The 14,483-nt window shown below is 43.6% G+C and overlaps 1 protein-coding gene across 3 annotated transcripts in view; it reads right to left on the reverse strand.

The window, feature by feature from the left end:
* Nucleotides 1–3,600: 3,600 nt before the first annotated feature.
* SLC28A3 (solute carrier family 28 member 3) overlaps nucleotides 3,601–14,483 on the reverse strand; it is a 142,440-nt gene continuing 131,557 nt past the window's right edge. For 2 of the 3 annotated variants that reach the window (XM_056524232.1, XM_056524222.1), the window contains exons 16-18: nucleotides 10,753–10,851; nucleotides 8,855–8,981; nucleotides 3,601–4,341 (exon numbers count right to left, since the gene is read on the reverse strand). In XM_056524232.1, the coding sequence (XP_056380207.1) occupies nucleotides 4,215–4,341; nucleotides 8,855–8,981; nucleotides 10,753–10,851 (353 nt within the window). In that variant the 3' untranslated portion in view covers nucleotides 3,601–4,214. Of the gene's footprint in view, nucleotides 4,342–8,854; nucleotides 8,982–10,752; nucleotides 10,852–13,444; nucleotides 13,906–14,483 lie in introns of those variants that run through there. The other variant, XM_056524241.1, reaches the window with a different exon arrangement.

The following is a 14,483-nucleotide window of genomic DNA, read 5'->3' on the forward strand; positions in this document are numbered from 1 at the left end:
CACACACAGTCATTACAGCCTGTCCCCAGCCCCCACCTCACACACAGTCATTACAGCCTGTCCCCAGCCCCCACCCCACACACAGTCATTACAGCCTGTCCCCAGCCCCCACCCCACACACAGAGGCCCCTGGCATTATAGTCACAGCACAACCCCCACACACACAGTCACAGGTCTCCTATCCTCACTAGTGTTGAGCGGCATAGGCCATATTCGAATTAGCGAATATTCGAGAATATATGGACGAATATTCATCATATATTCGCGAATATTCGCATATTCTCGTTTTATTTTCGCATATGCGAAAAGTCGCGTATGCGAAAATAAAATATGCAAAAATTAGCATATGCAAAATTAACATAAGTAAAAATTTGCATATGCGAAAATTAGCACACCAGTCTCACACAGTAGTATTAGAGCCTTCTTTACACCACACAAGCTGGAAGCAGAGAGGGGTGATCACTGTGATGTGTACTGTGAAAAAAAAAATATTCGTAATTACGAATATATAGCGCTATATTCGCGAATATTCGCGAATTCGCGAATATGCGATATTCGCAAATAAAATTCGTATTGCGAATATTCGTGAGCAACACTAATCCTCACATAGAAGTCACAGGGCAGGCCTCTTCCCTCACTAAGGATATCTCAGGAACTGTGCATGGCAGCTGCAGACTCACATTCATACAGGTCCTGAGTCCTGACAAGCTGATACACAAGGGCGGACTGGCAACACTCGGGGCCCCCAGACCAAAAAAGGCAAGGGCCAGTGCTAGTCTCTGCAGCTCATCAATCTTCTGCCACACCCCTATTCCACCCAAATCCCACACACAATAAACAAAAATTTATAGATGTAAGAAACACTTTAACGTAGGTAAATTTCCATGACCAATAATGCTGGTATGCAAGGAGTAAATATATACCACCACACAATAACTGGATAATACCGCCATACTGTACTGAATAAAACCACTATACACAGACTAGTATACTATACAGGATCTGTATAAGTGATTATATACAGGACCATATGGCGGTAGATATCAGCTGTACACAGGATGTGTATACCATATAAGTGATTACAGTTACATTTTGGGACTCACAATTACGTCTTTTCAGATCAGTGGCGTCCTCTTTCCTTTTCTTCTCAGTCCTAATAAGACTGCCATGTGGATCTCTTAACATCTGCTGGACAAATATGTCAGACTCTGCATTTTTCCAGTGCCCTCCCCTCCTCTACACAATCTTTCCATCTATAGGCCCACAAACTGTAATAATGCCCTCCTTGATGTCCTGCACAGTAAAAGGGAAGGTAGGTAGGTAGCCAGGTAAATAGGTAACTAGGAAGGTAGATCAGGAAGCCAGATACTTAGGTAAGTGACCAGCCAGGTAGATAGAGGGCTAGCTAGGTAGTTAGGCAGCCATCTATGAAGGCCAGGTATGTACATAGTTAGGTAGCTGGGTATGTAGGTAGTTAGATAGCCTGGTATGTAGGTAAGTAGTTAGGCATTCAGGTATAAAGTTTGGTAGCCCCCCTTCCCTGTAGGTATAGGCAGCAGAGTTACCCCCCTTCCCTATAGGTATAGACAGCAGAGTTAACCCCTCCCTTTCCCTGTAGGTAAAGGCAGCAGACACCACCCTCTTTCCCATAGGTATATGCAGAGTTACACCCCCTCCCCCTCTTTCCCATAGGTATATGCAGAGTTACACCCCCCTCTTTTCCATAGGTATATGCAGAGTTACACCCCCCCTCTTTCCCATAGGTATATGCAGAGTAAAAAAAAAATGCTCACCTGATGTCCCACACAGCAATCTGCTCAGCAGCAGGGCCTGTGTCTTCTCCCCTTCACAGTACAGGCGCTGATGAGTGACGTCATCAGCGCCTGTACTTTGTACTGCGTGGGGGCGGAGGTCACATCTCCTCTGTGTAAGCTGCAGATGCGGCTCAGACAGAGGGGACGTCTTTTCTTGTATGTGCGTGTATCGCACATACCGGAGAAGGCAGTGCTGTCTGCTGGGGATCTGGGACGAGTGTCCCGGATCCTCAGTAGCAGCGGCGGACCCTTAACCCGGCCGGGCCCTCGGACAGCGTCTGATCGGACTGGCCGGTCAGTCCGCCCCTGCTGACACAGTGATTGCTGCTCTAGGTATGTCGGGACTCAGGCAGCTGCTTCTGTATAAACATCGCAGCAGGCTGGTCAGGGGAGATCTCTCCTTGTCTGTTTTTTCATTTTATCTTTGGCCCTAAAGATGGTTGCGTGCTTTTCAATTGGGGGGGGGGGGGGGGCACGGTATGATGTAGGTACGGGCCATGGCCCCCCTCTGGCCCACCTTGATGATGCCACTGTGTACACCAAACAATACTCACGTTTGGTCTGTGGTTGGATTGACCAGTCCAGAGTGGACACCTCCTTCAGAATTGAAATATGAACCAAAAAGAAGCAGAGAGCAGTTGGGAAAGGGCACCAACAAAATGGGAACAGCAGTAGCAAATAAACATGGCTTCTTTTTTTTTTTTATAGCACCTGGAGAGGCAGGAAATCCCTTTAATGTATTCAGTCAGTGGGACTGTTCATAGAGCATATAAACAATTAGAATTTTATCTCGGCACATATCAGAAAACAAAATGCAAAAAGACAATTATGAATGTAAACATTTAATGTTATATAAATACAATTGATGTTATTGTTGTTTCATAAACAATATTAAACCATATTCAAGAAATGTACACTTGAGTATAAAAAATATATACACTTAGAACTGTATTAAGAATTAAAGGGTTTTTGAAGACTATTTTACAGTCTAAATTAATTTTTCATCCACATGAAAGGAGTTTCCAGGCACATTTATTGATGACCTATCAATCAATATCAGATTAGTGAGGTACCAATACTTAGCACCACACCAATCGTCTGTTAGACAGAGCCATGGTGCTGGCACACTCAAAAAACAGAGCAGGAGGCAGACAGCTCTGTATACTGTGTAGTGACCATACTGGATTATTGCAGCTCAGCTCCCATTCATTGAGAACTGTGCTGCAACAACCCATCTTGGCTACTACACAATATAGGAATCGGTCCGCTTCCTTCTCTATTTTTTTGTATGTGCAAAAATCATGACTCTGGATAACAGATGATCAGTGGGGTGCAAATATATTAATTATAATATATTAAAGGAGAAGTGCGGCGTAAATTTTTTAAGTCAGGGGGTGCCCAGGCTGCAAAAACATAAAAAACAAACTTTAACTCACCTTCCCCTGTTGCGGAGATGTCGGCATCCCGTTCCTCCGGTGCTGCTAGCTTCTTAGGCTTGAAATGGCACAGCGCAGGCAGTGTATTGGCGGCCGCAGCAATGTCCCGCCTCGGTCGGTGATAGGCTAAGCGCACTGTCATGTAAGGCGATCAGGCCCCACCTTCTCCCTGCTGCCCCGGCTCCTTACATGACAGTGCCCCCAGCCTATCACCGGCCGAGGCGGGACATTGCTGCGGCCAGCGATACGCTGCCTGCTCTGTGGTGTTTCGAGCCTAAGAAGCCAGAAGCCAGAAGCATCAGAGGAATGGGATACCAACATCTCTGCAACGAGGGAATGTAGGAAGGAGAGTTAAAGTTAGTTTTTTATGTTTTTGCTGCCCGGGCACCCCTGACTTATGCTGCAGTTCTCCTTTCATTGTATTGTTCCTGACCACAAGCTTTTGACAGGTTCCAAAAGGAATTATTAGAATTATTTATTGCAGCTCTGGACTATAATTCCAGCTGTAACATAGAAACTGTGGAAGGAAACAAACACAATGGGCAAGATTTTCTAAATTGTCTATGTGCCAGATTTATCATAGTGTATCATGCTGACTGATAAATTGACACATCTGAATCCTGTCTAGTTTAAGTTTTGGAACAACTATTAGATAACTTAAACATGCACCAGAATTTGGTCAATAGTCACACCCCTCTCCACCTAAGCCGTGGTCCCTTTAATCGAGGCCAGGCTTTTGAAAAATGTCAAAAATGTTTTGAAAATGCATAGTAAATGTGTCAGAAGCTGATTTTTTGTGCTAACTGACCCAAAATCCTGGCACAGTTACAAGTATAGTATGTTTGGGACAAAGTATTTACAATTATACTTAACTTTTTATGAAGTAAGACTGTATAATGGTGTTCAAAAGTGGAATACCCTTTAATGCATTTGTAGAAATTGTAATTCTACAGTAAAGTCAAGTCTAAGGAACTGCAGAAAACCAAGTACAATTGAAGGACGGTGAATCAATAAGCCGACAGCATCCAGATAATGTACTAAGGCTATAGTTGCCTCCAATGGTAACATTTGTTGGACTTTCAGCAACAACCCTGCAACAGAAAGAGAGAACACCATTATTATAAATATTGTTAAAGTGTACCTTTCGTTAACAAAATTTTTTTATATAATGTAGATATTACAGTCCAATGTGCAATGGATTCCAGCTCACCCTTTGCAGCCTCACAACGTCCTGGACTAACTAAGGCTGTGTACTGACAGCCAAAACTCGTCACTTACCGATACCTGTACTTGCATGTTTTGTTACGAATAAATTCCTCAATAATTAACTGACTATACAACGCTGGACTTTCTTACTTTTCTCCAATGTAGATATTACTATTAGATGTATATTTGTAATATACATTGATTAAAAAAAATGTGTATATTTTTGGGTGAAAAAATGCTCTTCATGCAGCTATTTACTGTGTGTCTCTGAGAGGAGTCCAAATATAGGAAGTGAAGGCAGGACAAGCAGGGCTCTGTGCAGAGCCTCAGTGCACAGAGCCCTGCTTGTCCTCAGTGTACAGAGCCCTGCTTGTCCTCAGTGTACAGAGCCATGCTTGTCCTCAGTGCACAGGGCCCTGCTTGTCCTCAGTGTACAGAGCCCTGCTTGTCCTCAGTGTACAGAGCCCTGCTTGTCCTCAGTGCACAGGGCCCTGCTTGTCTTCAGTGTATAGAATCCTTCTTGTCCTCAGTGTACAGATCCCTGCTTGTCCTCATTGTACATAGCCCTGCTTCCTGCTTGTCCTCAGTGCACAGAGCCCTGATTGTCCTCAGTGTACAGAGCCCTGCTTGTCCTCAGTGTACAGAGCCCTGCTTGTCCTCAGTGTACAGAGCCCTGCTTGTCCTCAGTGTACAGGGCCCTGCTTGTCCTCAGTGTACAGAGCCCTGCTTGTTCTCAGTGTACAGAGCCCTGCTTGTCCTCAATGTACAGAGCCATGCTTGTCCTCAGTGTACAGAGCCCTGCTTGTCCTCAGTGCACAGAGCCCTGCTTGTCCTCAGTGTACAGAGCCCTTTTTGTCCTCAGTGTACAGAGCCATGCTTTTCCTCAGTGTACAGAGCCCTGCTTGTCCTCAGTGTACAGAGCCATGCTTGTCCTCAGTGCACAGGGCCCTGCTTGTCCTCAGTGTACAGAGCCCTGCTTGTCCTCAGTGTACAGAGCCCTGCTTGTCCTCAGTGTACAGGGCCCTGCTTGTCTTCAGTGTACAGGGCCCTGCTTGTCCTCAGTGTACAGAGCCCTGCTTGTCCTCAGTGTACAGAGCCCTGCTTGTCCTCAGTGTACAGAGCCCTGCTTGTCCTCAGTGTACAGGGCCCTGCTTGTCCTCAGTGTACAGAGCCCTGCTTGTCCTCAGTGTACAGAGCCCTGCTTGTCCTCAGTGCACAGGGCCCTGCTTGTCTTCAGTGTATAGAATCCTTCTTGTCCTCAGTGTACAGAGCCCTGCTTGTCCTCATTGTACATAGCCCTGCTTCCTGCTTGTCCTCAGTGCACAGAGCCCTGATTGTCCTCAGTGTACAGAGCCCTGCTTGTCCTCAGTGTACAGAGCCCTGCTTGTCCTCAGTGTACAGGGCCCTGCTTGTCCTCAGTGTACAGAGCCCTGCTTGTTCTCAGTGTACAGAGCCCTGCTTGTCCTCAATGTACAGAGCCCCGCTTGTCCTCAGTGTACAGAGCCCTGCTTGTCCTCAGTGCAAAGAGCCCTGCTTGTCCTCAGTGTACAGAGCCCTTCTTGTCCTCAGTGTACAGAGCCATTCTTTTCCTCAGTGTACAGAGCCCTGCTTGTCCTCAGTGTACAGAGCCATGCTTGTCCTCAGTGCACAGGGCCCTGCTTGTCCTCAGTGTACAGAGCCCTGCTTGTCCTCAGTGTACAGAGCCCTGCTTGTCCTCAGTGTACAGGGCCCTGCTTGTCCTCAGTGTACAGAGCCGTGCTTGTTCTCAGTGTACAGAGCCCTGCTTGTCCTCAGTGTACAGGGCCCTGCTTGTCCTCAGTGTACAGAGCCCTGCTTGTTCTCAGTGTACAGAGCCCTGCTTGTCCTCAATGTACAGAGCCCCGCTTGTCCTCAGTGTACAGAGCCCTGCTTGTCCTCAGTGCAAAGAGCCCTGCTTGTCCTCAGTGTACAGAGCCCTTCTTGTCCTCAGTGTACAGAGCCATTCTTTTCCTCAGTGTACAGAGCCCTGCTTGTCCTCAGTGTACAGAGCCATGCTTGTCCTCAGTGCACAGGGCCCTGCTTGTCCTCAGTGTACAGAGCCCTGCTTGTCCTCAGTGTACAGAGCCCTGCTTGTCCTCAGTGCACAGGGCCCTGCTTGTCTTCAGTGTATAGAATCCTTCTTGTCCTCAGTGTACAGAGCCCTGCTTGTCCTCATTGTACATAGCCCTGCTTCCTGCTTGTCCTCAGTGCACAGAGCCCTGATTGTCCTCAGTGTACAGAGCCCTGCTTGTCCTCAGTGTACAGAGCCCTGCTTGTCCTCAGTGTACAGGGCCCTGCTTGTCCTCAGTGTACAGAGCCGTGCTTGTTCTCAGTGTACAGAGCCCTGCTTGTCCTCAATGTACAGAGCCATGCTTCTCCTCAGTGTACAGAGCCCTGCTTGTCCTCAGTGTACAGAGCCCTGCTTGTCCTCAGTGCACAGAGCCCTGCTTGTCCTCAGTGTACAGAGCCCTTCTTGTCCTCAGTGTACAGAGCCATGCTTTTCCTCAGTGTACAGAGCCCTGCTTGTCCTCACTGCACAGAGCCCTGCTTGTCCTCAGTGTACAGAGCCCTGCTTGTCCTCAGTGCACAGAGCCCTGCTTGTCCTCAGTGTACAGAGCCCTGTTTTTCCTCAGTGTACAGAGCCCTGCTTGTCCTCAGTGTACAGAGCCCTGCTTGTCCTCACTGCACAGAGCCCTGCTTGTCCTCACTGCACAGAGCCCTGCTTGTCCTCACTGCACAGAGCCCTGCATGTCCACAGTGCATCGCAGTGATGCATAGGCAAAAGCTGCAGGGACAGAAATATCCCAAAAATATTTTTTGTTTTACCAATGTATATTACAAATATACATATAATGGTATTATCTACATTATATAAAAAGGTTTTGTTAACGACAGGTACATTTTAATGTTCATACTCTCCTATTCATGAGGAAGAATGTTCATAGTGAAAATGTTAACAAATCTGTATGGCCCATAGTTAAAAATAATCATCATTGTTTTTATGTACATTGGCCCTTATTCAGAAAGAAAAGAACTGACTCTCTAGTGCCAAATTTTGGAAATAGCTACCCTGTAAGTCAATACTTAACCCATTGAAACATAACAATTGTCTAGAATCTTCTTCAAAAGAAGAAGGGACACATTGGGTGGCTTGGTAAGAGGCCTTTCCTGTGGATCCAAAGGGGTAATACTGTATATTTCCTTGGGAGGCCACCAAGCTCGTGTAGGTAGTCTAATAAACCAGGAAATCAGAGGTGTAACTAGAGTTGTGGGATGCAGAGCAAATTATGCACACCACAGTCAGGTCTGTTCCTAGCCAAAGTCTGTATTCTCATGTGACCCAGCAATCCAAGGGTACCGTAAAACATGTAGCAGTATCTAATCCATATAAAAGTCTAAATGAACATGTCTAAAGTTATTAATCACATCGGGTCTCACTCCTTAGACCCGCTGCAATCATGAGTTATTAGTTGTGTAAGCGGGGGGCATTTGTTTTTATAAATGAATAACCCCTTTAACGGGATTGTCTAACCATTCAGACCCATCCTCTATAAACAGGAAATAAATATATATGATCATAGGGGTCTTTTTGCTAGAACAAACAGGGTTCCAAATCTCCAATCGGAACTAATTGGTAGTCACATATGAGCACCCACACTCCATTTATTGTCTATGAAAGCTTCTGGAGATAGCCGAATACAGCACTTGGCCTTCTCCAACAGCTCCTATAGACAATGCATACAGTGGCAGTTCGCATGGGTGACTACTGCTCTGTTTCCATAGGATTGGGGACCCTCTTGTCAAGATCATGGGGGTCCTTGTAGTAGGAACCACCACAATCATAAGATAATTCCTTAGTCAGTACATGGGATAATTCTTAATGCTGAGAAAACCTGTGTCACCTAGATTTTCTTTTCCAATGTTCTGTTTTTCTAAACTACTGTATTTTCTGATTGTAACTTTTTCATTAAATTTTTTGTATGTGTTATTATGGGGGCTGAGCAGTTTTTGACAGCATTTAAAGATATGCTTTATGGCAAGCCCTATGGACCATAGACAGCAAAAGTCAGGATCTGTTCTATTCAGATGAATTGGAAACAGCACTGGGCATTCTCAGTGACCTTTTCAGAGGTCATTTTCTAGGAAGGGGGATGCTTATCTCTGCTGTGAATTGTGGTGGATCCAGTGTTAGTAATATACTGGTGTCACCTTTCACCTAGTGGCCTGAATTACAACTGCAATGTTTCAGTTTTTTTTTTTTTTTAATATACCGTAGATAGTAAAATGAAAAAAAAAAAAAATCACCAGAAATTCTTGAAAAATATTTAAGACATAAAAACCTCATGTAAACAATAGGTTATTGTGGCAATTCATAGTTACCATGAATAGAATGTTGTGCAGCAGTCAGTAATCTCCGGTGTGCTAGCAGGCAAGTTTGTTGAATTAAGGAAGACGCTGTCTAACACATCTCTGCACATGATCTGTGCAACTGGTGGAGTTAAAATTCCTATTTATGGTAAGAAAAAAAGGACAAGTGTAAACATATTTTTACCTAGAATTAGAAACAAATATTCACATAAACATAATTTTAACAAATTAAGCTCTAGAAGTCAAGCCATTATACCCATCCACATCACAAATGTCTTAGACCTCATTCAAATGATCGAATTTCCGAGTGGAATATGACAGAAAAATATAGCTCAGAAATTCTGTTGCAGCAGAGTCTCATTGTTGAATTTCTGCGGTATCCAATCGGAAATGCATCTTCGAGTGATCCTAGCGCCAGCATGTTCTGCTGGCACTTGCTGTCTGTTGAATGTCCGCCCACCATGTGAACATACCTTTTTTGTCAGAAGCCCCACCTTTGCCCCGCTATTTTTTATTTTAGTATTGCTACTTTCCATGTCAGGCTTAAAGGGGTACTCTGGTGGAAACCTTTTTTTTTTAAATCAATTGGTGCCAGAAAGTAGCTAAACAGATTTGTAAATTGCTTCTATTAAAAAATCTTAATCCTTCCAGTACTACAGAGGAAATTATTTTCTTTTTGGAACACAGTGCTCTCTACTGACATCACGAGCACAGTGCTCTCTGCTGACATCTCTGTCCATTTTAGGAACAGAGCAGCATATGTTTGCTATGGGGATTTTACTCTGGACAATTCTTAAAATGGAAAGAGATGTCAGCAGAGAGCACTGTGCTCATGATGTCAGCAGAGAGCTCTGTGTTCCGAAAAGAAAAAAAATTCCTTTGTAGTATTCAGCAGCTAATAAGTACTGGAAGGATTAAGATTTTTTAATAGAAGTAATTTACAAATCTGTTTAACTTTCTGGCACCAGTTGATTAAAAAAAAAAAAGTTTTCCACCGGATTAACCCTTTAAAACAACTGTATATATTGTATGTCATACATTTATTAAGTTTGTTTTCCAGTTTCAGAAAGTAAATGTTATTGTTTACATTATGAACATGTAACAAAACGTGGAGTAGTAGTCAGCTGGAACTACCTCTCCGCTAGGTCCCTCTGAGGCTCCACTAGTGCATTGGTCCTGAACGTCCGGCCATCTGGTAACAGACTTACGGTGCTCTCTACCAAATAGGATACAGTGCCATTCACATACAAAATAAAGAAAGCTGCATGTAGGCACTTGATTCAGCCTGCAGAGTTTATTCAGCACAGGTGAAATACACGACCGTGCATTTCACCTGTGCTGAATAAACTCTGCAGACTGAGTCGAGTGCCTCCACGCTGCTTTCTTTATTTTGTATGATTATGAACATGTACAAAATAATCAATAAACTTTCTGTATCAATTCATTATGATTTTTAAGATCTTTGTTTCCATATTGTAAAAGTGTTTACGTTTCCAAATGGAAAGGTATAAGTAAAAAAAACATAAACCTAAATAGTATTGCCGCAATAAGGTGATGCAAATCATTTTTTAAAGTAGTAAAACATGAAAAAGCTATATGAAATTTGGTATGAATATAATTATAGGTCAAAAGATAGAAACCAAACACAGTTTCTACAAATGACTGTGGTGCAAAGGGGTTAATATGAGTCTTGTTTTCTCCCAGGGGGTATAAATCTGTTCTGGTCATGTGATGGACATACAAGTCCTTGATTTATTAGAAGTCACAGCTCAGATACATATAGTATAACTTTAATCAGTCCTGCAACTCTGCAATCATTGGTCCAAAAGATATATCACTTTTTAACCAAGAAGAACCCTTGTGTAGATGATTAAAAAAAATGTAAAATATATTTGTTGTAAATACAATACCTGCAATACAAGCAGTCATAAAGCATGCTACCGTACCCGCGATCATCGCTCTAATGGCACCTGCTGCAATGTCACCTCTTCTGCTTGGTGCCATTGAGGCTGTAACATACAACAGAGCAATTGCGTTTAAACCAGGGTGACAAGTCAACAGTTCAAAACTAAAGTAAAGCTGTCTGTACATTTTTTATAGGGGCACCCCATCAATGTCTGCCACCTGGAGGGCAAAAAATTGAATCTGTGTGATTTCTTTCCCCCAATAGAAAAGGGCTGACGGTTGTTTGTCACTGGCTTATCCCCTCCTCTCATTCAGATAAACACACATGCACCCATATAAGCCTATGTTCTCATGAAGCAGTTCAATCTTTAAAGGATTTCTTGACTACATCCAGGTACTGGGACCGCTGTTGTTTAATTTATTTATCAATGATATAGAGGATGGTATTAACAGCTCTGTTTCTATCTTTGCAGATGACACCAAGCTTTGTAGCACGGTACAGTCTATAGAGGATGTGCATAAGTTACAAGATGACTTGGATAGACTAAGTGTCTGGGCATCCACTTGGCAAATGAGGTTCAATGTGGATAAATGTAAAGTTATGCATCTGGGTACTAATAACCTGCATGCATCGTATGTCTTAGGGGGGATTAAACTGGCAGAGTCACTGGTAGAGAAGGATCTGGGTGTACTTGTAGATCACAGACTACAGAATAGCATGCAATGTCAGGCTGCTGCTTCCAAAGCCGGCAGGATATTGTCATGTATCAAAAGAGGCATGGACTCAAGGGACAGGGACATAATACTCCCCCTTTATAAAGCATTGGTACGGCCTCACCTGGAATATGCTGTTCAGTTTTGGTCACCTGTCCATAAAAGGGACACTGCAGAGTTGGAAAGGGTGCAGAGACGCGCGACTAAACTAATATGGGGCATGGAACATCTTAGCTATGAGGAGCGATTAAAGGAGTTACAATTGTTTAGTCTTGAGAAGAGACGTTTAAGGGGGGATATGATAAACGTATATAAGTATATTAATGGCCCATACAAAAAATATGGAGAAAAACTGTTCCAGGTTAAACCCCCCCAAAGGACGAGGGGGCACTCCCTCCGTCTGGAGAAGAAAAAGTTTAGTCTCAAGGGGCGACACGCCTTCTTTACCGTGAGGACTGTGAATTTATGGAACGGTCTACCTCAGGAACTGGTCACAGCAGGAACAATTAACAGCTTTAAAACAGGATTAGATACATTCCTGGAACAAAATAGGATTAATGCTTATGAAGAAATATAAAATCTCATCCCTTCCCCAATATCGCGCCACACCCCTACCCCTTAATTCCCTGGTTGAACTTGATGGACATATGTCTTTTTTCGACCGTACTAACTATGTAACTATGTAACTATGTAACAGGTACTGTGGGATTGGCTGAAAGATAGAGAGGGTTAGGCTATGTTCATATGATGGAATTTTCGTGTGGAATTCCGAAGCAGCAGAGTCCCAGAGTGATTTCAATGGGATTCTGCTGCGCTGTTCACATGCTGGAAACATCTGACGTGGACATTTTCATGTCTATTCTTTCTGTGGACTCTGCACGGAAATGCATTGCCATCTATTAGACGACACATTTCCGAGTGTCGGCGCTCTGCTGTCAGTGTAATATCTGCACAGAGATTTTCTGAGCTGACATTCCCACGTGTGACCATAGCCTAAGGGTGTGTTCAAATATTCAGGTTTTCTAGAGAAGAAATTACATTTTAATTTGGAAACGGATGACAAAATAAATAAATTACCGTATTTTTCGCCGTATAAGACGCACTTTTTCTACACCAAAACTGGGGGGGGGGGAGTATTGGTGCGTCTTATACGGCAAATACACATTAAAACCGGCAGTCCCTGCGGCCATCAACGGCTGGGACCCGCGATCACGGTGATACCCTGTATTAACACTTCAGACGCGGCGATCAAAGCTGTCTGCCGCGTCTGAAGCGAAAGTGACACTAACCCGGCTGCTCAGTCGGGCTGTTCGGGACCGCCGCGGTGAAATTGCGGTGTCCCGAATAGCTTACAGGACACCGGGAGGGTCTTTACCTGCCTCCTCGGTGTCTGCTCCGTGCCGGGATCCCCTGCATGGCCGACGCTCTCCTTCGTCATCATCACGTCGTTGCGCACGCCGTTCCGTCATCCAATAGGAGCGGTGTGCGTAGCGACGTGATGGCGGCAACGGAGAGCGAGGATACCGGGCAGCAGAGACGTTCGGGAGTGACGGGGACACCCCGGGGACGCAGAGACAGCGATGGAGGGCGACATTCAGGGCAGTGGTGACGGGGAGTGGCGGGGACATGTGAGTATTACCTCCTATACCAGTGGTCTTCAACCTGCGGACCTCCAGATGTTGCAAAACTACAACTCCCAGCAAAATTTGCCACATCTCAAACTTGAAGCGGGAAACTTGCTGTAAACCCCTGCCCGTGTGACTGTACCCTATACATTCACATGGGGGGCAAAACTACAACTCCCAGCATGCACTGACAGACCGTGCAACATCTGAAGGTCCGCAGGTTGAAGATCACTGTCCTATACTTTACATTGTATTTGGTTCAGAATCTTTATTTTCTAGATTTTTATGCTTTAAAATTGTGTGCGTCTTATATGCCGGAGCGTCTTATATGACAAAAAATATGGTACATTATTATCATAAATAATGCATTTTAATCCCTTTGAAGACTTTAATGGGTGCATTTTATATAGCTATGTGAATGGCCCCTATATATTAACATTAGCTAAGAATTATGGACTGCAAAAAGACAGACATAATAGGGACTTATCTTGGAGAATTCTTTTCTAACTGTGTTCATAGTTAAATAGAAAAAATAAATAAAAAATAACTATACTTCCCCTCTTCGTTCTTCTAAAGCTGCTGCTGCCAGTCTCCTCTGCAAGCATTTCCTTGTGTCAGTGTTGGCACAAGGACCTTTCTGCTTAGTCAGTGAGAGGTGTATTTTTCTATTTAACTGCTCCGTGAAAAAGGTTTTTGGAATACCCTTTACAAAACATCCAGGTAAAAGAGGCCTTAGTTGTGTTCTATAATTGGAGGGATTCACTTCAGAAAATACAGTGACATTTCTAACAATGGTTGTAGGCCCGTTCATATTTTAGGCTATAAATAAAAAATGCATGTGTTTTTTGAATGCAATATTCTATGAAGTCAAGTAACACATAAAAAATGCAATTAAACTGCAACGTGAGAACACAGCCTAAATCATTTTCATGGAATTTCATAAGGTAGATGTGATTGTAGTTTTGTGTGCATTGACTACTTTGGATTCCCTATTTTACAAACTGATTTTCATAGTTTTATATACACTGCTTAAAAAATAAAGGGAACACTAAGATAACACATTCTAGATCTGAATGAATGAATGAATCGTATGAAATACTTTTGCCTTTACATAGTTGAATGTGCTGACAACAAAATCTCACAAAAATTATCAATGGAAATCAAATTTATCAACCCATGGAGGTCTGGATATGGAGTCACACTCAAAATCAAAGTGGAAAACCACACTACAGGCTTATCCAACTTTGATGTAATGTCCTTAAAACAAGTCAAAATGAGGCTCAGTAGTGTGTGTGTGGCCACTAGTGTTGGGCGCGAATATTCGCATTTCAAATTTTTATCGCGAATATCGCGAATTCGTGAATATTGCGAATATATTCGCTATATATTCAAAATTG

This window comes from Hyla sarda, chromosome 1 (genome assembly GCF_029499605.1).
Source record: "Hyla sarda isolate aHylSar1 chromosome 1, aHylSar1.hap1, whole genome shotgun sequence".
Lineage (NCBI taxonomy): Eukaryota > Metazoa > Chordata > Amphibia > Anura > Hylidae > Hyla > Hyla sarda.